General features: G+C 35.4%; 1 protein-coding gene across 2 annotated transcripts in view; it reads right to left on the bottom strand.

Moving 5' to 3' along the window:
* Positions 1-15,553, bottom strand: part of FGF7 (fibroblast growth factor 7) — a 30,382-nt gene extending 14,829 nt beyond the window's left edge. The window contains exons 1-2 of one of the 2 annotated variants that reach the window (XM_010286846.1): positions 15,345-15,553; positions 14,247-14,810 (exon numbers count right to left, since the gene is read on the bottom strand). In XM_010286846.1, coding sequence (XP_010285148.1) covers positions 14,247-14,532 — 286 coding nt within the window. In that variant the 5' untranslated portion in view covers positions 14,533-14,810; positions 15,345-15,553. Of the gene's footprint in view, positions 1-14,246; positions 14,826-15,344 lie in introns of both variants that reach the window. The other variant, XM_010286847.1, reaches the window with a different exon arrangement.
* Between the last annotated feature and the right edge of the window lie 9,703 nt (positions 15,554-25,256).

The raw sequence follows: 25,256 nt of genomic DNA, 5'->3' as shown, positions 1-25,256 counted from the left end.
CATTGCTTTTGTCCTAATTTTTATATCCCCATGTGTGAATCAGTGCAGTTGTTATGTTTATTTCAATTAAATTATCATTGTTTATATCAGCTAAAGATATACAAAGGGGACCTATAAAAGGGCAACTATGAAGTTAGAAAGCTGCCTTGGGTTGTTATCCACTGTTCCTTTGCATTATCGCCAATAACCCCACCTACAGGCTAGTTTAAAAGGAAGATTTTCATATATATCTAATGCTGCTTAACTCCACCTTTAGTCACTGAAACATTCTTAAAAACCCAACCCTTAGTGACTTAGAAGATCAAGCCTCTTAAAAGGTCTTTAAACATTTTGACAGAAATTGCCTTAAAACAATTAAATTAAATTTGAAAAGGTTAGTAAAATCGGTATGCCATAACAGTCGTCTTTCAGTTAGCCAGAGGAAATTATTTAAAATGTGATAGAAACTACTTGACTTTCTTTACCAACTAAGGAAAGTTTCTTGTGGCCCTAAAGGAAGGATGCAAGCTCTCCTGTGCCTGTAAACTGCAGTAGTTAGTCTTCTTGGCTCTCAGAGCACACAGGTACTACAATATCATTATATGGTGACTGTTTATAATAAAGCTATCTATGACCAGTCTGTTAAAGTATTTAATAACTTAAATTCAGATCCATCCTGGCAGCCATATTATTATAATGGCAGAATTCCAAATTTCCGTCTCTGACAATCAAACAACCTGTTTGATAGACTACAGTGCAGTGCACTGGCATAAACATAAAGACATGCTTTTCTCCTGATCTTCAGACAAATGGAAGATTTCATACTACTCAAGCATTTGATAACAGCTTCAGACAAGGGCCTTTGGGAATGCTTCACTTTTCAATTTCTCTGCTACAATTCACATAATTCTTATTTTGCTTTTATATGTATTGTTGTCATGAAGTTTTGATGAGCTCCATAGAAGTAATACATAAGCAATCTGTAGCAGAATATATGGACCCCTTTAAAATCTGGAAAACAGCTGGTCTTTGATTTGTAGATGTTTGAAAACACGCATTTCAGCTAATGGGCCTAAACAAGGACCTTGTTCAAGCAGAAAAGAGTAAAATGTTCTCTGTAAAGAAGCAGAGTAACATGGTAGATATTTCTTCCATCGCTTCACAGGGCTAGAGGACTCAGATAAAGGTTAGGAGTTTTTTAATATTGGATTATGAGCTGGGTAGCAGAAGTTACATATGTAAATAAAGGGTTTGCAGCACTTACATTTTTATTTTGTGGAGGATTTGCATTAAGCTTGTATAGTTTTGTGATTGGCAGACGCAGTTTGCAGGCCTTTCTTGATTCTGCATTGTATTTATGATCATTTCTACTCTTTATAGTACTGTTCTCCACTAGTGTTTGTAACATAAAAGGAAAAGTTACTGTGTACCCTTGAACCCATAAGGAAATTTTAGAACTGTCTTGGAGAACGTGAAGTTACACCAACACAGATCTTGACTGTACCTATAGTGGTACGTTCTAAAATATATACAGAAAACCTGTTCTTGGTAAACAATTTGCTATGCTTTTTGCTCTGACTGAAACAATTATGGCTATTCCAAGCACTTAAAGTAGTGAAGAAACCTTTTCTTTCTTTGCGTAAAATATTTGTGACTTCAGCTGTATTGCAACAAAGAGCTGGAGAAAAAGCACCAAAGCTGACTGATAAGACAATTCTTTTTTACCACACAAAACAAAACAAAGTGCTTCTGCTGTTCTTAACTTGGTCTTTTTGTGCCACCTTAATTCCTCCATGACTATCAATGTATACTTGATTCATCTGTGAATGCAAATGTTATATGGTAGAAAGAATTTTGCAAAAATATATTCCCACTACTAAATATATATTCAATATAAATAATACAATCAGTTTCTACTCAGTATAGATATGTGGATCTGTGGGTTTAATATAATTCCAAAAAACTTAGAATAAAATTCCATTTATATCTTTCATATAGAAATAGAAATTTGTACATGTATTTGAAAAGTAATAGCTAACTGTTTTTCAAGTTGAATATCCTATATTGGCTATATTCTGGTGACTTGTGCTCTTAAGCCCGTATCTTGAGTAGAATAAATAGGAGATAGCAACATTATTCCTAGATAGATGTTGGTAAGATACTGATAAGTCATTCTGACTTGAAAGTCAGGAAGAGATTAATGGTGGGACAGGAATTTCATTTTTCTGTCTGTATGCGCAGTCTGTATTACCAGTGTTACAAAACCATATCTTAAAGTAAAAGCACATGGATTTGCAGAAACAATAGTTATTATTTGGCATCTTTTTAAGTTAACTCCTCAAGCCATTGATAGGCAACAGTAACAAAACTCTTACTGATTTCAGCAGAGCCAGGCTTTTACAAATGGCATATATCTGTCTTTTTCCTAAAATGGGTCTTTCAACTCTTGAGCAAACTTTTCCTAATGAATCACAGGGTTAGATAGCTTTTCCACTAGTCAGTAACTTAACTCCTCCACAGCTGTGCAATATTTTTTTACTTTCAACAGCAACTATTCAGACTATTAATGATAGTTCTCTATACTTCATCAGTAAGTCAATATGAATAGAATAGCCATATTTTGACTGTATGTTGAAAAGAGAGTTAATGCTGTACTTCTCACTGATTGCTTTCTCATGTTGATTACATCTCTGTGTTGTTGAGAATGTATTTCAATCAAATACCGTGCACACAGAGAAGGAAATATTTTTTTTCATGTAGAAATCTATGTTAATGAAATAAATATGGCACAGTCTGACAGGTCTCAAATCAGACTTTTTTTGTACAATACCACCTGCGAGGTAAATTGCAGCACATGTGATTACAATAGATGAGGTATATATAATTCTTTAGGGATCCACTAAGAGAGGCTAATTTGGCATGAAGCTGCCGAGAGCCGTTAAGAGGAAAACAAAGAAAACTGTCCCACTGTGATGGGTCTGGAGCCTGAAAACAGTAAACTCATGAAGCAGGAGCTTCAACTAGCAATTTTACTTTGCTAAGCTGAGTTTGACTGAAAGTACCCATAACTGCATTGTTGAAGTATGGACAAGAAGACAATATAATAAGTTGTGGTCCAAAATCTTCAACATTTACAGTGCTGTATACAGGCAGAAGTATCCGGCATTTTCCCGCATCACCTGCCAAGGGGTGATCACCCATTTTCTAGTTTTGGAATTCGTGTAGTTAACTGCTTGGGGAAATAAGCATGATTACTTTCATGTGCAATTTGTACAAAACTTATGTTTGTTAAATTTTGTCATGTATGGATAAGGATACCCCAAACAAAATGGTATCACAGACAGAAAAAAGTGAACAGCTAAGTGTGAAGAGGGAGTAAGGGAAAAAATATTTTTGTAATGGCAATCATACATTTTAATTTAGCCCTAGCAGGAAAAAAAATTGTGTATCTTATGGATACAAGATGATCACTTGCAAGTCATTTGGAGAAAGACAGGAAATATGGATTCTATTATTTATTTTGTCTCACAGAGTTACATAACAGTGGCTACTTGCACACTTTTGAAAATATCATCTGAAGTGATTTAGAAATGTAAGTACCATGTATATGTTATGAGGTTTAGGCTTAAGTATTGCTTTTTGAAATGTAACTTGAAATGCTCCTTGAGTACTTGTCAGCACTTTAAGAAAATTGTCTATGGGATGTCTACAGATCCTATCTGAAAAGGACAATGTACAGAATACGTACTTGTGTTTATGAAATATTTTGTTATATAAGAAGAAAAGGTGGGTTTAGTATTTAGTCTTATTTTGGCAAAGATAGGTATTTATTAGATTCCAAATGTTAGACAGGTTTGAATAATTTCTCCAATAATTTCTCACAATAATTATGATACATGTATCTTCTGTCACTAGATCATTTTCTGCTTAAATGATATAGCCGTTGGAACTCATCACGAATAATCTGATTGGATCAGAGCTAGGCTATTCACCATCTTACTAAATTAGGGGGTTTATGCCTCATGTTATAAATCACCTGAAAAATTCTGCTTTTGGTCTAGTTTTGTCTAACGCTAGTTTTATGATTGTGCTATAGACTGGTTTTGCTTCCAGTGTTCCTTCTGGATGAAAGTGCCATTTCAGAAAGTCTCATTAAATCATTCAGAACATGTCCTAGAATAATATAATTAAAATAGATGAATTCAAATTCAAAACACTGGATTACTTAGCTAAAAAGATTAGCAGAGCATGATTTCCTTGAAAGATGTGGTAATAGTTTCCTTGAAAGATGTAGTAATCCTTTTTTCTTCTTCTTTATTTTATTGCATGAGAGTTATATTCAGTAATATAAACTGAATTTCCCAAGTCACACAAAAATGTAGTCAGAAATGAAGCATGTTAAGTAATTTTAATTTGGTATTTATAATCAAGGAACCTGAGTACCAGTTTGGTAATTTGAACGTTCTGATTGAAATGAGTGTGTAATAATTTAAAATAATGGTTTTATTAATAGCTGTATTATTTTAATTGCTCAACTTAAGAGGCATTTAAAGGGACAAGTATAAGTGGCCTGGGACTCTTGCCATTTACTTTATAACTTGAGCAGACTCTCCTAAGACTACTCTCAAAATTCACGTAACATTTGGTTTCCTTTGAACTAATAAATACTAACTATAAACTCCAACACCAATTCATCCAAATATATGGCTGTTACACTGTTATTAAGGTAGGAAAACATGCCTGACTTTGTCTTTTACAGCCTCAATAAGAAAACTTCCTTCATGATTGCTAAAACAGATGCTCAGACAGAATGCTCAGCACTCTAAAACATAGTACCAGTACTGTAGGGGTGGCAGGATGTAAAGGAGCAAGAGGTTCAAACCACCTGTGCAGCTGATTACATTAGTAAGTAGCCAGCGGGGAGAAAGGAGGGTTTCTTACAGGGAAGAGGTTCTCCACATGTTTCCCACTGTGGTTTTCTCCATGTTTCTCATGTTGTCCCTTGCCTGATGAGGTAGGTGGTAGTATTTGTTTCCTGAGTAGTTTTGGAATCATAATTTGGACATAAAAAAAATTTCTTTCTTTTTTTCTGACTTGTATAGAGTGTTTTAGAGGGCTCTAAAGAAGAACTTGTTTGCCCTGGAAATTCTGTACCTTTTTATTTGGTTTTGGTTTTCAATCTGTGTTGGAAATATTGACCAGGGTCTCCATGCTCAGTGAAAAATGTAAAAGGTTCAGTTAGAAGAATGGAACTTACTTTAACTGGAAAATGGCTTTTTGTCACCAGTTAGTTTGAATATAGCCTGTTGAAGCTGTATCCAATATAGGTTTTGATTAGTAACAACGTTTGTATGTGGAGTACTGTTTGAGTATTTGTCATACCTGCAGTTCACAGATTGTCAGAGATGTGCTTAGTACATGGCAGAGATTTCTTTTTGTACTGTGTTGTAGCATGGTATTGGTAAAACGGTGTTAAACTAATAAAAGTAAGAGTGCTGGGTGGGGAATTCAGTTGGGATGAATCTCACTCTGGGCACAGGCATTTGTCCCTGTCCATATGTATAGGTAGTATTACAATTTTTTTGCTGTAGCATTGGAAAGTGTTATGATTGTGATGACTTCAAGGCTTCTCAGGTGCAGTTTCCCCACGTAAGTGAACACAAAGGATGGCTGCTGAGGAAGATCTTGCACTGGCCTTTCCCACAGCATAAATCTGTTGTTTGTTGTAAGGTGGCCCTAACAAACAAGTCTCTTTGAATCATTATGTGCTGGATTTACATAGCTAGTTCCCTAAATCCTTGTAAAGTCTCACTCAAGAACTACTTGGATTTCTTTGTATCATCTTGCATGTTATGTGCAGTCGCTAAGCTGCATAGGCTATTCCAAAGGAAAGAAATTAGCGTGGTGGAATTGAAGTTGCTTTTGCTGGTGAAAGTTGCACTTTCCAATTGTACTAGTACTGCCTGCACTCTCTAGGATTCAGTTACCTTTTAATTTAATTCAGAGTTTCTGTCAGGGAGTACAACTCATGTTTTCACAAGGTCTTTGCTGCAGAAGCTACACGAGCACTGAATGGAATCAGTCCATTCCCCACTCTGTGCTACCTTCTTCCCTGGATTTAGTTAAGTCCACATTTTCTCCCAAATCTGTCTGCTTAGTGGCTGGCTGGAGCGCCTGATCATTGCCACCCTTAGAGTCCCTGTAGACCACTCATGATGTAGACATCATCAAAATGCAATGTGTATGTGTTATGCAAGAAGCCAGAAAACTTCTCTAGTGAGCATTTCCACACACCTGACAAGCACCTAAAACTTTGCATCTGCCACTGCATTGCTTACAGCTGTGTGTGCAAGCAGCCCACAAAACTATGGCACCAGTTCACCTGAACAGCTCTAGGACTTCAGCACACATTCACATGCAACCTTTTCAAAATTTGGTAGCAATTGTGATTTCTACTTCCAGCCCCTATATCTTCAGCACTAGGTGGTATGTATGTTCATCTATAATAATTTCTGTCTTTAACAGTCATAAAGTTCTTTATATGCATTTTTTTCCTGTAAACAATCACTTCTGATTGAAATACCAAATCCCACTTCACATTTAAAGGTCATCATAAAAAGTTATAAAATTAACACAGGTTATTAATGAAAATACACTGCTTGTTAGCAGGTGGTTTTTCTTCTGTTTTGAAATACGTTACCTTTTACTTAGACAAATATCAATCAAAATGGCTAAGACAAGTCCGATATAGACTTTTTTTATAGTCTATAGCACCTCTCAGTGTCTATGAACATGTTTAAAAGAAAGGAGGCCAGCTTACCAAAAATGGAAGTGAGCTCACACATGTATGCTATTAACGGTTGAAGTACTAACACTAGGAAACTCCTTCAAAAAACCCCACAGGTAATGGGGATATTCAAAAAGTGTTTTGATTGAAGTGATGGAGATGAGTGATGTTTGTTACTCCCTGTTTAAGAAGCTATTGTGGTTATAACTGCTATGAAATGGGCATGTTTTCTGTGTTTTCGTTTAGAGTTTTGCATTGATCTATCAGTGTGTGCTTAATTTTGAAAGATTGCACACTAAAGGGAAATTTCAGTGTTTTTAATGGAATATTTAAACTTTTTAATAATTTCAGCCTGTTATTGTTGAATTGTCAGATTCCCACTGCAAATTTAAAAGAGCAAATGCTCAGTTGGAATAAATTGACATAGCTTTGCCGATGTTAACTGGGATTTACCTGTCTGATCATCTTATTCAGCCTGTTTAGAATATTGTAGTCTTCTGTTGATAAACTGTGCAGGTACTAGATTCATGTCATAGGCAGTGTGTGAATACTGTAAAAAAAAAAAAAAAAAAAAAATCCCACTACAATTTAATCATAATTTTGTTCTTTGTTTCAAAAACTAAATAATAGTCAAGAGAGCGTATTGATTGCATTGGTATTTTTATTGCTTTTTTGTGTGTGTTTTTATGAAGTTGTGGGCCACATCTGTGAATATGCACTTCCAACTTTTCAGCACCAATTGTTACAAAGAATTTTTTCCACTTGTATAAATGATGTCATGCGTTATGAAAGTTTTAAATTGTGACAATTCAGTGCTATGACTGTTAACCTCTATTATGTTATTGCCATAGGAATTTTCACTGTTAACTTTTTCTTAATAATGTTTCTAAATAACGTACACCAGAAGGCTAACTTGACCTTTCCGTCAGCTCATATCCAGAATTAAAAATTAAGAATAAAGTCAAAGGTCAAAAAAGACAATTGAAATACAGTTGCCAAATATAGTCATAGACAGTCAATTATGCAATGAAAGCAGTGTGCCACCCAAGAAGAGTAACAGCCTTCATTTGCCTAAACTTATTCTGTTTTGATGAGGAAAGTGTTCCAAAATATACCACTAGTTGATACATCTTGCAGTGTGGAACAGTATAATTACATGCTTTAGGATGTCTTGGTCTTCCTGAGCTTTAAGGAAGATGGAGAGGGGGAAAAACAGCTTTGTTCTTTACTCCAGGAGCCTAGAAATCTAAAAAAAACCACTTTCAGATACTTAAACAATACAGAAAGCTGAAGCTGTGAACTAACATATCTGGATTTTGGTTTGGTTTTGCAAGACTGACTGTATAAGGAATTAAATTTTCTATCAAATTCTATTTGCCTAGATGGAAATTTGCTTCCTTAAGATTCATTTGAGCTCTGTGTTTTTCTGTCTAGCTACTGACTTCAGTTATTTTAGTTAATATTCTATTAGTCAATATTCTATAATAAAATATTTAATATCTGTAATTCTTTTGTAGGTTTGTAAGTATTTTCACTAATGATTTTTAAAGCTCTTTAAAAAGAGGTGAATAATTCTTTTTCATAGTGGCACAGAGATTTTGAAGAACTTTCCCAAAGTCTGTAAGCAAATTGCTTAAAAGTTTGGACTAGCCTCAGGTCTCTTGAGTCTTGGGTCAGGGCCACTTCAGCAGATTTTCTTCAGTATGGAGCAATAACATGCTTAATGATACAATACAGTTTTTGGGTTTTTTTTTGTTTTTTTTGGTTTTTTTTGTTTTGGTTTTTTTACATTCAGAAACTGTAAGCAATAGGGAAAAAAAGATGGGGGGGGGAGAAGGGGCTGCAATTTATCTTTTTAAATTAATCCTGTGACTGCCTATGCAGTCAGCTGCTAGGCTTGACTGATGGTTCCATAAAAATGTAACATTTCTCATTTCTGAGAAAACTCAATATTGAGAGATTCAGAAAATCTGCCAAGTCACGACTGAATTACAAAAGTGTATCAAGGTCAAATGAATCAGTTTAAGCACAATGTGTATGGATTCAGCTTAGATGTTTTTCACTGCTCGTATTGATTTTAGCTCATCCTCCACTTTTGAAGCACACGCAGGTAGACGTAGCCCAGTTGGTGTATGTTAGCTTGTGAAGCTGCTGGCTGAGCCCAGAGGTTTGATTCTCCTCTCACAGAGTTTATGCAATCACTTTGTGTTCAGTGAGAAGAAAAGGAGTGTAAATTGCTGCCATTCTGACTTTACACATATTTTTCAGCTGGTAAATACCACAGAATAGACAAGGTGATGAAGCTTCAGGAGGTAAATTCAGAAGTGATGTACAGTTTTAATTGTGTTTTGTGGCACCTCTGTCATTCTGTGTCAGTTGAGCACTGATCTGAGCACCTTTTTTAATCAAAAAATTCAATAGAAACTGTAAGACAGGCATAACTGAGCTGCTTCCCTTATATGCATCTTTGCTAAAACCCATCTTCATCGGCAGCTGATGATGAAAAGCTGGGACGTGTGATAAGGTATAGGCTAAGGTATAGGCATAGATTCTCTTCTGCTGGTTGAAAATTGTGGGGTGGTATCTACCACTAGGGCTATACAAAGAGCTAGAGAGGGAGCAGGGAAATCTATTATATTTAGATCTGATTAATCACTGTAGGAGGGAACGTCATCCTTGGCACTGCAGGTAAGTTTTGAGAGGACATATATATTGCCATTTGAATTAAATCTCATTCTGTTATAATTAAAAAGATTATCAGAATCTTGAAGCAAAAGCACTTTCACGTTAGTGAAGTTTTGTCTTCTCCTGATACCAACGTAATGGTTGAACCAGCAAACTCTTGAAAAAACAAGAATGCAGTTGCAAAGACAGACTTTCTGTTTGGTTGGAACACGCATAACTCTTAACTGAATCTGGTACATCAATACCTGCCTTGAAATATCTGATTTCCAGATATTGAATATTCTTGTTCCTCTATGTACTATGTGTTCAGGCAACAGAAATAAAATTTATATTAGTGACATGACATACATAGTCCAACATTTGTTTTACCCTAAGAAACATATATAAAATGCTATTGGAAATAATTTTGATTTATAAGCAATTTGGGTATTTAACCATTAAGATGTGTATAAAGTGTATTTTGCCATTAGTTAGGGTTTAGGTTGGAACAATACTGAGTTAGAGTTCATTTAATATTGCTGAAAACTATGACTTGTATGATTTTGATCAAAATAGAAGTAGTGTTCCAAGATAAAAATTTTAATCAAGATTTCAGCCATTTTATGCCAAGATCTCACTAGGCTATCTTTTCTTTTTTTTCAACTTCTTTTTTGGTTGTCTTTGTCCACTGAAAAGGGGAGGAAATAGGCACTTTCTGGGTTTAGAGCACACATGGAATATGATAGGATCAGACGTCTTAGGATTCAGGTTCCAGGAAGGCTTTTCTAGTAACCAAGAGACCCTTTGAAGTCTTTAAAATGAGATTCCAAAGGCAACAGAGCGTAGAAAGTCCTAAAACATCATCCAGTCATAGCTGTAAATCCTCTTGGATAGAGCCAAAATAAACTCTGTATTTTGCCGCCTTTTTTTTTTTTTTAACTAAATCAAATAAAATTTGATGGCAAAATTCATAAACACAAGCTGAAATGAAAGAAGGAGTAAGCAGTAATAAGGAGAGTTTTATTTTCTATCAAAGATAGAGTTAACAAATTGCCATATTATCTCCAAGATTTGTTCAGTCACTCTCACTTTTTACAATCATGAATTCTGAAAGTCTGTTTTGTGTGCCCACTTAGATTATTTTACATGAAAAAGATACAAAATTCATTTTTTAATAAAAAGCACATAGTTTAGGCTTGGACAAGATATAATAAGTGATTGTCAAAGAGAAATATTTTTATGAATAATGACAGATTTTTCTGGGTGACCTCATCTCTTGGCTGCTTCCTAATTCTTGCTTGAGTTTTTCAGTATGTGACTCAGTTCTCACTCTGCCTTTTAGTTTTTGGAATGAAAGCAAAGTTGTCAGGTGCAAAGTGATTTCCTCTGCTTAGTGGGGATCACTGTCCTCCGATTGCTTAGTTTACTCTTGAGTTATCAGCTTTATGTCCACCAGAAGGCTCTGCTGCTTTCTGAAATGTGCACAGAATAATACTCTTTGGGTGCCTAACAAGTTCATCACTGTCATAAACAGGATTCAACAATTTGCTTGAAATGGTACGCACATATTTCTTGGACTAAACAGTTAACTTCTAATGCGTTTTTAGAAACAAATGAGTCATAAATACAGATTAGTTACAATTGGTGAGTGAGGATTTGATTCAGTATTTAATTTTGTCATGGAATTTCAATCTGTATACATTTAATACAGGGGCTTTTGAATTAAAAACTTAGGAAATTTTAACACTTTCGTTATTCTTGCTGTTACTTTTACAGGATGTGTATATATATTTTATTCTGTAACTTACTAGAGAAGTTTGAAATACAAAGACCCTAATTCCTCACCGTCATGGCATTCTTACATTTATAGTCTCAACTGATGAGAGAAGCTCTGTGAATTTTGGCACTTGCCAAGATTATGATGAAGTTATTCTCCAGACGTTTCTCAATGTGAATATTGCTCTTCACATTATTCATGCTTCACAATTCATGGGCTGAAAACACGTAATTGACTTTGTCTGCAAAACTGTCAGTGTAGCTTCCTTTATGAAGCCAAGTTATGATAGTTAAAAACATGATTTTTTTTCCTTGTTTTCATTTTAGTGTTTTTCATTTCATGTTAGTGATTCAAAAGGGAAAAGGATTCCTTTTATTTATTATAGAAGTGGGAAATTAGGATGAAGTGAGAGGGTACTTCTCAGAGCCATGCTTTTCATACACATTGATTAATTTGACTGCAACTGTTCTGGGATTCTATCCTGAGAAACAGGTCTTATTTACCTTTTACTTTCAGAAATGGAAGTCACAGAACAAAAATATTTGAATGCCCAGACAAATACATTTTTGTAATGGGTATGATTTTAAAATAATGCTTTTTGGAGACCCTGGATAAAAATAGCCTGCTTAGTCTTCTAATGTTAAAAATTTTGCTCATGGAAAGTGTATTGGTCCAGGTGGGTTTTTGTGGGTTTATTTGGTTTGGTTTGGTTTTTTGGGGGGGGGGGTGTTTGTTGTTGTTTCTTTGTTTTTTTTCTCCTCATAATGTATTATTTCTTTATGTGGGTATTTTAGCATAGAGCCATAAACACATCTTCAAAAAAGCTTCTTACATATTCTGTTGAATAGAGGGTATGACAAGAAAGAAGTTTCTCACAGTACTAATTTTTTGATAATTTGGATTTTCTGAGAAATACAGTGTTAACATTTTTCCAGTCCTCTTTGTCTTTATTTCCCTGTTCTACTTGTCCAACAAAAGCATTTGGATATTATTTCTGAGTGTACAACAGATAAATTGCAGCAAGAGACCTAAACTTAAGATGGTGGGAGACTTCCCACATACTTCAGTTAAATTTAGCGAAGGCAGTTCATCATAGCGCACATCAGATACGAAATAAACCATTCAAGTATTGATTGTTTTTTCTCATGATACTCATTGCATTTACCAGAAAAAGGTTTGGTTTTTTTTTTTCACTGCAATAGAAATGTAAGGGTTTAACGACTCAAAGTTGCCTTTCTGTAATTTGTAATAGTTGGTTATTATCACTAAATCTTCATAAAGTGTTCAGAAGACTACAAGAAAATGGATTGCCTTCAGCACAAGATGATCTGATATCCTCTAATGGTTTCACTACAGACTGTTTCAGGGTGTAATTACTGTGCTTCAGCAGCATGGGATCCTGCAGAGACTTGAGAACCTTTACTTGAATTTGAAATAATGCTAAATTACTACCAAAGTTTTTACTTAAGCATCATGAAACTAAAAAAAGGAAATTTATATAATTATTCATCTCTCTATGCTGTCATAACCTCTTAAAAGTGTTTGTAGACAATAACAGAAAAAATTGGGTACTGTGGACATTCACTTATCTGCAAAAAATTAGAAGAAACTATTTCAACAGTCAGTAACAGGTTTTTTTTCATTGATTTTTATGAGCGCAACGTTTCAAAACTAGCCCTATGGATCTCTATTGTAGCAATGTCTTCCTGAAAGTCAATGGGAATCTTCTTGAATATGGACCAAATAATTTATTTGGCTGCTGGCCATGTGTTGTCTTTCAGAGGAATATGGTTATTCACTACGTAATAGTGTAGGAAGAAAGGAGATGTATGGAAACAAATTTTAAAAGAAACAGTTACATTAGTCAATGAAGTTTTAGCCACACAAGTTGCCAAGAACTTAATGTAGTCACGAGGTAAAGAAATAAATTATGAAGCTCACTAGCCAGGCACTTAGCATGCAAAAGCACTGTTCTTATAGAAAATAAGCAGTCAACTTCCATTGAAAGCTGAATCACACGAACAGTTCTTGATGTTTGATTTATTGATTTCTTTTGCTACTGCTGTTATAAAAAGCACAATAATACATACAACCTACATTAAAACTGTGTTTAATAGCATTCTTGTTTATATTCAACTGAAAGGATATTTCCACTAGACCAGCGTGTCTCTGGTCCCTTTTCCTTGTTTTGAAGTATGCAATATAATCCTATATATTTTCCTGTTGTATCTTAATAAAGTAATGTTTTCTCAAGTAGATGTCATGTTTCTCTAAATAAACAACATATTTGTAAGAACATGAAAGCCAAAGTGGCAAAAATAGTGACTGTAAAATTGATGCCTTTCAGTATAAATGGAAGACATATAGGTATTTGTGTGAAAAATACAGATTAGTTCAACAATTCTTTTGCCAGTTCAAAAATTGTGTTTGGTACAGCTTTGCAAAATATTATATGTCCATTTTCTCTAGATGAGTCATGTTTTTGGAAGAAAGGGGGGAGAATATTTTTTTCAGCATCATGATCACTGTAATAATGAACTGCAGAAACTATAATAGATTTTGTTCCTGGCTTGGCAAGCTATCTAAAAGATTTTGCAAGAGAGTTTGCATAATTCTTTCCATTGAACTTTCTAGTATTGCATATGTTTTAATTGTTAACTCAAACACACCAAACTTTTAGGTAGTTTGTAGACTATATAAATATGGTTTAATGTTTCGTAAGTATTTTATGAGCAGAGTTTGTGGTTATACATTTTCATACTTAGAACCTTAATTCACTTGTTAAAATAGGCTCTCTGTTTGCTAATAGTTACCAGCTGTAACTAATACATTAGCAGATCTACAATGTAGTATTTAAAATGACGCATTTCAAAATCAATAACAAATGTCCTGCTGTAGGATTAATTGGAAAACTGGTCTTATACAATGGTCAGTACACTATACAAATTCTTCTGGAATTATGATAAATCAAGGAGTAGGAAACAACGATGTGTAACATTCTAAAGACTTAGAAATAGGAAAAGCAAATATACTACTTACTGTAGTTGTTGTTTGCTTCTCTTGTCCCTTTTACTTTGCCTCGCTTATCAATCCTCATATACCACTGAGTTCGACAGAAAAGTCTTCTCACTCTTACATCCCCCCCTTCCATATAATCATAGCTTCTGGTATGTCGCTCAGGGCTGGAACAGTTCACATTTGTAGCCATTTGCTCTGGAGTCATGTCATTGCAAGCTAAAGATATAGTGCCCATTAGAAAGATAATGTAAAAGTATGATCTGTAGAGCAAAATTGGCAGGATCCATGTCAGTATCCATTTGTGCATTATAGTGCAGTGTTCTGGGTGTTCATGAACAACATAATGAAAATTAAATCTCAAGTAGACTGTTGCTCTTAGGTCACCGACCTGCCTTCTGTCTTTACGAGTTACAGATTCATTTAAGTGAGATTGTTCCCTCTTTTCTGATCGTTACTCCTTAATAGTTAATGGCGAAATAGAAGAGCTTCTTAAATATCTCTTCAGTCAGAATATCCTTTAAAGGCACAAGTTATAGAAACCTTTGTTGTTGTGACCTTCTGTACTACTTGAATTTGCTGCTTGCACTGAAAGTAAAAGATCTGTGAGAAAAGGTGCATGTATAAGTCTTTATGCTCAATTGTTACAAACGTGCAAGGATATATTATGCTACTGAAAAGTACTATACATAAATGTATGACATGCTAAGCTGATTTTTAAAAATATGCAAATGTATATACAATAGATATCTCACACAACTTTTTACATAAACAAGACATTTAAACTGATCGTAAACATAGTTCTGTCTTCAGTTTTAAGTCCTTCTAAAAAGCCCCTATTGATTCAGTTCAACTACTTTCTCATGCATGGTAAAATTCTGCTGATTACATCATACCTATACATTCACAATTAGCACAGTCTATCAGATAACTTTTCTCTAGTTCAAATTTCAAAACAAACCTCATAGTCTTAGTCCTGTATTTTTATTCCTATTGTTTTCAGTTATTAATAGAAATAGTTTTCTTAATGCTTTTTATATGCATCTAGCATATACAAATGAAGATAAAAGTTATTAGCTATTAGAAACTGTTGAATGTTCTCATAAAGGACAGATAACTTACTTGTTCCTGTTGATAAGAGCTGGATACCCAAGTATTCCATTTCTGTTGTCTGCTTTTTGCAACATGAGACACTCTACTGTAGCTACAAACTTTCTCAGCTCAGAAAGACTCCACCAGAATTATAATTGTTTCCATAAATCAACACGCCGGAGAGATGGTGTGTATGTGCTTATGCGTGCGCGTGCATGTGTGTGTTGAGCCTGTTGTTCAGCCCTTTTCGATAAATACCTTTGCTGACCTCACTTGGAAGCAATTAGAATTTAACCAGTCAGCTGTCAGTTGAATGCACGAAGAAAAATAAAAGGAGACTTGCATTGTATCGTGTCCAATGGTCATCAGAGGGAGCTATGTACATAGTTTATACTTTAAATCTCCAAGAATCTACGTTCTAAAAGCATACATTCCATGGTATGTGGATAGAATTGCTTCGCATGCTAGCTAGTGTTTTTGTGTTTTGATTTAGGTCAGTATTTTTCTGTCCTTAAAAAATTCCTCCTTCTCTCTTTTGTACTCATGCGCTTCTCTCAGTTTGCTTTCAAACCTCTTCTGCAGTTTGGCGGATTCATAGTGTGCTTAGTCTCTTTCTGACGGGTATACGAAACATGGGTCCATTATGTACTGTGGAGAAGGGTGTGCTGTGGCCATTATAGATCATGCAGTGTATTTTTATATCATGGACTTGAAAAACAGAACTGCACAGAAGATCACTGAGATTTTTATTTGTTCGGCCACTAGGTGAAAATGACAATGTATATTTGGATGTTTCAAAGTCTGACATTGAAACACAACCTTCATCAGCATGAAGGAAAAATTACTACTAGGGAACAGCCTTCCTTAGCATGCGTACTTATTAGTTATTGAAACTCACAACACAAGAACGAAAAGTGGCAACAATGAAAGAAAAACCCTTACGCTTCATACCAACCAATGGATGACCAGCAGGCTTAAAATATAGAGAATCAAAATAAGGAGTAGATGTGTTTGATCTTCTGCTTCTGTATGTTTACTTCCGTCTTTGGCACCAGTCTGCTATCCAAAGTCCATGTTCCATTTCACCCTTAAATTCTGTTGAGTTTCTGGTGAATGTATTTATAAAACATACTGAAGCTAAGTTTTCAGTAGCTCCTTATCCTGTTTAATTTCCACCCTGTCGATGTGAATACACCTCAGACCTTTCGGTAAATAATAGTAACAACAAAAGTTTGGAATTAATCCACATACTAAGAATAGTTTACTTACCTTTAGTTGTCTATATCTGATAATGTAATGTGGTTTATAATTCCCTACTTTTATCCCACCCCGACTCTTTCCTCTCTGTAGCAATGGATAACAGTTACTTCTTAGAAATGAAGTAAACTGTAGAGGCAGTTTAAAAATCACAGAGAGCACATATGTGCCACCTTGTGGTGAGGGGGACACAAGTAAATTGGGTGTTTTCACTGGAGTGGTCCAAAATGAGCATAAAGGTGTATGACGCCAGGCAACCTTGTATTACTCAGCCTTTCCCATACACAAACACAGAGGATGAGTAATTTCCTTCCTTAAAATCCTCAGCTTCCTTCTCAGCGCTCACTTGGATTAATCCCATTTGTCACTCCCTTTGCATTCTTTTTTTTTTTTTAACCATTTTCATTCAAAGTCTAGTTGATCAACTTTTCTTGTCATTATCTCCATTTCATCATAATGGGCTGTTCCCCCTATCCTGTGGCTCAGCCTAATTTTCCTAGTTCAGCAAAAGGCTCAATACATGGACCTTTATGATATAAGAGTATGGTGCTCGGGGCTTTCAAAGGCTGGATGTCTGCAGCAGATACACAAAGAAGTGGCTTTCTTTTAAGTTAACCCTTGTAAACTGTGATTACAGCTATTTCCAGTTTGACTCTTATCTTGTCAACCCATGACCACCATTCTGACAAGAAGTGGGGACTGAAGTGATTAGGCCTGTTGCGGTTTTTGCCAGCACATTTGCTGGACTTATATCAGTATGTTCTCTGATCCATTCCACAGTCTGAATTCAGAATGATAGCAATGAAAAAAATTTGTGGTATTCAAAAGGCATATCTGTTGTGTATTATAAAGAAAGCAATCAAGGATAAAAGGTAATCTGTGTTTTACTCAGCAAAATAGGATGCAAGTAGAAATGTTTTTGTAAATATTCTGGGTCTTTTATGTGCAATTCCAACTTTCATTTTTGGATCCATACTGTTTCTAATTTTTCTTTTTCCTTGATAACTTATTGTTTCTGACAGCAACAGGAGAAAAAATACATACCTGAGGTTTCAGTTCCAGAAAGCTGGAGCTACTCATGGTCCAGGCATAGGCATGTATTTCTCTTGGCTCTGAAAAAATGAGTCACTTGCTGTGTGTTTTTTAAGTGGTGCTTCAGTTTAGATCTTTATGAAGTTTTGTATTTAGAATAAATGGGAAGCCATTTAAATAAGGCACTAGCTGTAAGTTTAGTCAGTGAACAATGCAATTAATCTTCATTTACTGCTGGTAACGTTCATATTCTATAATTGGAAAACGTGAGGATAACTTTTTTTCCACAAGGCTTTAACTGCAGTTTTATTTAATTACAGTTTTCTGTCTTGCTATTGCATATTTTTTAATGAAAGGATGCCATATTGATCTGCATATGCAAGTCAGGATTCTTTGCATAAATCTCTGATCCCTTGAATGATCCAGCACACTTCTGTTTAAACCAAGCATAATTAATACATCTCTCAAATTGAACTGGTTTAGTTTTATGGAATATTTAGCTTGAGTGACACTTCTTCCTCTATCTTACAAATGTGCATGCCCAGGGCTTTGCAAATCCAATCCCAAGCAAGTCCTTAAGGATATATAGAAATTGTTCACCTAAAATGCTAGTGATTTTGCCTTTCTTTGGCAAGATTGTATTTGTAGAAATGTGTTAAGGTATCAGGACCACATGAAACATGAAAATGGGCAAAATACACATGCTGTAAGCCATCCTTTAAATATTAAACCTGCCCCCTTTACGTTAACCCATGCATTGGTTCCTGCTTCCTAGTTGATAACAATGCTGTGGACAACTGTCTACAGTGCGCATGCCGAAAAGAGTGGAAATGAATGGCAAGCACTTTACTTCCAATTACGAAGATTGTGCATAGGCCTCCAGTTCAAATAGAAACAGCTTAATAAAGTCTATTCCCTTTTTCCTCAAATAGGAAATTACTTTTTGTCCTTTTAGATGAAAACATAACTATAGGGATCCATGCTTTCCTCATCTCCAGGCTGGCCTGTTGTAATATGTACCGCCCAGGTTTGGCATTGGGTCATGAATGCGACTTATCAAAAAAATTCCATTTTGTCCAGCTTGCCCTCAGGGCAACACATACCTGCTAAGAAACTACTACTTTGCTGCTCCTTGTTCCCTGATCTATTTCAAATCTGCTTTAGAACATCTTCCAGAACTTTCAGAATTTAAGACAGTACAAAGATAAAAATCTCTGTATCAGACTTTAAACCTAAGATGTTGGGATTTAATGCCCTGCAGCAATAGCTAAAATGGGGTTGGAAGGTCCTACGGAAAAAATTCCACAGATGTGAAGGTGCTAAATGTTCTCATGGTTAAATCCTTATCCTTAGTTCCCTGATCTCAGAAATCAGGATTAGATCAAGGTTGACTTTTGCTACAGGCAAAAGATACGAGAAAAGTGCGACCATTTGTGCAAATCTTCCGTCAACGTTGTTATCTGAAAAACACTGCAACATGCATGCAAAATAAACTCCTTTAACAAGGCAGTAAAAACAAGAGAAATGAGGAATATGGCACTTCAATTTGGATTTATTTTTTCAGGTTGTAAACTTAAGTGTAAAGTTAAGATTAAAAACCATAATTATGAGTCACTTGTCTGCCTGACTCTAAGAATGTCTTTTTGGTTTTGGTAACTGGTATGGGTTATTAAACTGAAATTAAATTAATTGATGTTACATTAATTTAATAAATTGATCACTTTTCAATGAAAAGACAACAATACATTTTTCCTAGCCATTTTCAAGACAGATCCCTTAAACATCATTAATTTATTTGTTTCTTCCCATTCATCCAGATCGTGTTGAGCTGATTTTTAATCTACGGAAAAATTCCTTTTTTGTTAATTAGCTACAGCAAATGTTGTTTTTATATAGCTTATTTTAGGGAAGACAAAGGCTGGGAATATCTTAGCTCAGTCAGTAATAAACTTAAAAGGTAAAGCCATCCAGGCTTTTTTTCACTAGGACAATGGGGTATTATGATACTGACTTTTGAAGGAGATAGAATAAAAAAAGAATGTGACGGCAGTCAGATGAATCCTTCCTTTCTGAATGGAGTTTGCACGGTACATGGTTATGATAGGTCTCCTTGTTATTCACAGCTTGATAACCCTCCACTTCAGGGAATCCTACTTGTGGTGACATCTGGACATTCAGGCTGTGATTATTATAACCTAAAATGTTGTCACAGAGTTGAGCTGTAACACCATTTTTGGTGGAGATACAAAAAAATATAGAACTCATATGAGAAAACACTGAGGACAACTGTTCGGTTTACCTTATGTATTACCAGGTATGAAGTTCAGAGGTCTATCTTTCTGAAGTGATCCATATGCTTGTATTCAAATGTTACTTTTACTAAAATACTTACCGTGTAGTGATTTCTTCTGCCTGATTTTAAATGTATTTTTTTAAAAAAAATATTTTATAATGTGTAGCATCTTTTTATATACACAGATGGTTGGATAAGAATCAACTTTAAGACCTACATTTGTGGAAATTTGCTGAAGTGTCTTCTTAAAAACTTGCAGAAAACTATTGTTCCTATGATTTTACATGTAACCATTAAATTTTACATTAGTAGCAACAACTATAAAATAAGATATTAATGTTTAGCTTTTAACGCAGATTGTAGCTATACACATTTATGAATATTGCATACAATTCAAGACTGGATTATGCAAATTACTTCTCTTTTTTTCTTCTTAAGTGGTCAAACAAGCTAGCCATTTTTAACTTTTCACATATAATATTCATATTATATGAATGAACCACAATAAGGTTCATATAGATCATAGCTGTTACTGTAATTTACTTGGTGGTTAAACGCTTTATGGACCATAGAAAAAATAATTTATGGATAAAATCTAAAGCACGAATAAAGCTTTGTTGCCATTTTTTTTGTATAGTTTTGAAACTGTGGCTTCATTGATCTGCTAATACTACCTATATACCTCATTGAACAAAGGTTGATTGAGAATGAGAATGGAAAGTTTTCCTCTTCGAATATTTCTCTATATACCTAATTAAAATCATCATGGAAAAGAACTAGATTGTGCAAATTATATGGTCCTCTCTTTGATTGGTACCACAAGTTGCACTCCTTGATTAAACAACAACAAAGCTGAAACTATTTGTAGGCTTCCAGTAACTGCACTAAGCACTGCATTTTCTGATGTAAAGTTCCTACCAGTTAAAGTCAGAAAGAAAAGACTGTTAAAAGGATTAGTAAAAATACACAGCAAGTGTGACGGCACGTGACTTAACATCTTACATACATATACAGCTGTACATAATGAAAGGACTTGCAATATCACTTAGTAGTAGGTAACCTTGCACATATATGTTTAAGTCCATAACTGATCTGAAAGTGAGCTGGCTGTGCAAAGAGAAGAGCTAGTGATTGGTCAGAATTTGGGGAAAAATGCTTTGGGAGGGAGAGCACTAGGATTTAATTAGAAGATTGGGATTGGGCACTCCCAGGAATGTGCAGGGGAAGAGAGAGGCCAACATTGAAGAAAGTTCAGAAAGGGAACTGGGGAAAGTTGAGGAAGAGACAGAGACCTACGTATGGAGGTTGTAAGTCAGTAGGCAATGAAAATAAAACAGGAAAATTTCCAAAATTCTAAAATGAAATGAAGCTTTACATAAAAACAACTTCTTCAGCTGCCCATGGGCCTACGTTGCAAATCTTTTTGCATGGCCCAAAGTATTAGGTGCCTCTGTGCTTACAGTTGCCCTCTACAGCTGTGAGTTTCTCCCGTTAGTCATGGTAGATCCAATACATACTGCCCCTACTGCATACTAAATAGTCATGGTAGATCCAATACATGCTGCCCCTATTGCATACTGTAAATGTAAAAATTCTCCTGTGATGGAATTTGAAAAACCCAGGCTCACACATATAGACACTTTATGTTGAAACATTATTAATGCTGTGAAGTAAAACCCTCAAAAGGCACAGAATGCTAGTTATCCATCTCGTGCATTAAATCAGGGAGGGAACTTGTGAAGAAAAGAGTGATGATAAAAATTAAAGTCTGAACCATAGTACATACAGAGACAACCAAACCAATGTTATCAAAGTAAACTCTTGGCATCTCCATATACTTCAGCAAGTTCAACATTGAATCGTAAAGAAAGAATCCACATTATTTGCAAGTGTCTTATGTCTTGAGAGTTAACTAGACGTTTTTGCACTGGCTTCTTCTTTCCTATACAAAGTAGGCAATAAAGCATGTTGGTATAATCAATACAAACAAATGCAAAATAACAAAAAATGAGACTGTATATGACAGAAATACTACTGAATACTACTGTGTATTTAATACTTGATTTTAGGAAACAGTTGGAGTAAGACCTTTCCTAACCCTTACCCAATTATATGGCCTTTTATTACATGTGTTCTAAAAGCAAAATAACGAAGGGAAAACATGCCCTGTTCCCCTGCAAAGCTGTGCTGTTGCAAAAAACTCACTAGTAGATTCAGAACAAGAGCAATTCTCTGTAATGATTGCATTATTTATTACCGATCTGTCCAAGACAGGGACACCATCTAGTTACAAAAGTGTAAGGTTTTCCAGCTGTTTACCATTTGAACGGTAGATAAGCATTTGCTGAACTGAGGGAATCTAATAAAAGGGTGTCTTTACTAGAGAATCTGTGTTAGTAATAGTTTTACAGAGTGAGCTCCATCGCATTTCCTCACTTTTTCCATTCCCTCACTTACTGATAACGAAGTCCATGATATCCTACTAAATCTATGTAAATTCAGGCCAGACTAGTCATTTGATAATCTAGTAAGGGTGTGAAAGGAGGATGTAAAGTGATAGGGATCTGAGTGCTGTTCACCGTATCAAGTGCAGGGTTAGAACAAGCATGTCGGCATCATTCCTGAGGCGTCTAGTGTGGGCATGGACTGGTGAGCCAGTTTTTCTAATTATAAAAAGAAGAAAAGAAAGTGTCAAAATACCTTTGCGTTCGAAGTGGCAGGGCAAATTGCGACTATGTCAAAACTGCAGGATTTCTTTCAGAGCTCCTGCAAGAGTTAGGCGAGATGTGACACTATTGGTTTCAAACTGACTGTAATTTAAAGACGCCTAGACTGAGGATTACCAGATAGTTTATATTGCAAGTAAATAGCAGCATCCTGCTTCTCTGTACATGTATTTCTGTAGATTGGAGTGATCCCTCCTATCTGTGAACAGCTGTACTTCCAAGAGTTGAAATGTCTCCTGCTGCAGCTGTTGCTCTGTTAAATGGTTATTTGCCTGGCTTGTGGCATCAGCAAGGATTGAATTTTGTCAGCAACTGATGAAGGTCAGGCTTTGAAACAGTTCTGAGTCAGAACTGATGTTGTTCTGATCTGCCTCTACTCCTGGCTTACTTTGCTTTTCATAACTATCACTTTACTAAAATGATTTCTACCCTTTTAACATTAATTTTGGTTGCTAGTTTTTCACACTTACTTTTGACAATGATTGCCCACTGCGAATAAAATATTCTCCCCTCAAACCTAAATATTACTGTTATGTGAAGCTGGAGTGCAGAAAGTTTGGGAGAGAAAGAGGGGGGATGGGGAAAGCTAGGACTACGGGATCTGTGTATTCCCTTCTCCTCCATGGCAGACAACTTTCTAATCCTATAAAAGAGGAGGGAAAACTTGATTCCCTGGTGGGAATTTGTCTAGTGTAGTGGTAACTTCTCCTTATCAGCTTTTTAGAATATTGGGTTGGGTGCATCTACAGCATCTGTCTAGTTTGTACCTCTCTGTTGGCTCTGCTGTACTTGACTGTGTTACTGCAACAGAGACCTTTTACACAGTAGAAAACTTTTTTTGAGCTGACTTTGTCACCAGACTGTATGAATACAACCCTTTTGCGTCAAGGACTTAAATAGTACAGATTGCCTTGTGTACATCATGGATCAAAAACTGTGACATGTGTATGAAAAACAAATTTGGGGATTAGCTGTTCCTAAGAATGCTGGTTATTCATTTAGGCAGTAGAAATAATGTGATTTTGGAGGCTATTGACCATAAGTAAGTCATCCATAAAACAATTAATAAATAACCAATACCCTGAAAATTGTTTTTCATATTTATTCCATATATATACATACACCAGGTTGATTTTTCCAGATACTTCTATAAATGAAAAAAACCAAACCATCCCAAAACCCAAAAACCCCAGAAACAAAAGGTTTCATGAAAACTTTTTTCACAGTGAGTAGATGTATCCGTTCCAGTGCTGGTTACTGTGCTGAAGTACATCATGCTGAGGTACAGAGGGTGGCAGTCCCTTGACATGGCAGTGAACTGAAAAAGTTTGTTGTTTATTTTTATTCAGTTGGCTGAAAATCACAGAATAAGAAGATATAAATATTTAAGAAAAGTTACTGAAAAGTGTCTGCTTTTTTTTTTTTTAAAGAATTTTGACAAGCAGTTTTTTGCTGGTTAACTACATTTCAATAAAATTCCTCTCTGAAGATCGTGCCATTGTTTGTTTGTTTGTTTCATAGCATTGTTAGACATGAACAATACATTGGCAGTGCTTGGTATGAATTCTTGGTCTTAAAGGTCTCTAGTGAATGGCTTATCAAATTTAACATGTATTCTATAATCCTGAGTTACAGATTAGGTTTTTGGCTTGAGTAAATGGGCTGTGCCCTTCCTGATTGTTCCTGTTCATGACTAGAACCTTCTATACCTTTTCTTGATTGAGAGGCCTGGGGAAGAAAAGACAGCTCTCTTGAAGCATCCTAAAATCTGGGGACTTGTTACAATTCTTAGACACTTCTATGAGGATTGTGAGGTTTTATCAGTAATCCTCAATACCAACATGATTTTAATAGCCATTACTTCAACAACAATAAGAAGATATTTTTTTATAGGAGTCTCTAGTTGTACAGCTGTAGAAGAAAGTATGTGATAATGTAATGAAAGATCATCTCTGTACACACAAAAGTTGAAGTAAGGTTACATGAACAATGTTGATTCTGGTATTTCCCAAATGTAGAGTGCTTGACTTTGCAATCTTAGTTTTCTTCTGATATTGGAGTAGTTGATAGTTATAACTGTTGATTTACACAGTTTGTAGTGTGAGGAGGAGGAAGTGTAGGATCACAAAACTTTTACGAAAACCCCAAAGCTGCCATTTATTCCACTACAAATGTTTCGCTCTGTGGAAATATTGTTTCTTATGCCTCCTGAGGGGTGTTTGCAATGTCAAGTCGAGATAATTCTACTTCTTTCTTCAGTGCAAGGGGCAAAAAATTTTACTTAATACTCTTCTAACCATCTCTGTAGTAGTTATAGGCACCAGTATGTCAAATATAGCACAAAATGTTTCAAAGAATGGAACGTTGATCCAATACCAGTCTTTCAACATCCACTAATACTGCTTCTATGGCAGGTTATTGTCTGAGTACAGAAGCTTGGTAAACTTCTGCATGAGGGCAGTGATGGTTGTCCTCAAGTATCCTGAGGGGCCTGTTAATGTACAAGCAGGTGCTGGCATGTGGAAGAGAATGAAGAACCAGCTATGGGAAGAGGGAAATTGGGACCATTAAAAACAGTAGAAAAGAAGAAATAATGTATAAAATTTGAGGAACTCCCAGAAAGAGGGACAGAGA

This window comes from Phaethon lepturus, unplaced genomic scaffold, assembly GCF_000687285.1.
Source record: "Phaethon lepturus isolate BGI_N335 unplaced genomic scaffold, ASM68728v1 scaffold15815, whole genome shotgun sequence".
Lineage (NCBI taxonomy): Eukaryota > Metazoa > Chordata > Aves > Phaethontiformes > Phaethontidae > Phaethon > Phaethon lepturus.
This window is presented reverse-complemented; position numbering and strand designations above follow the sequence as displayed.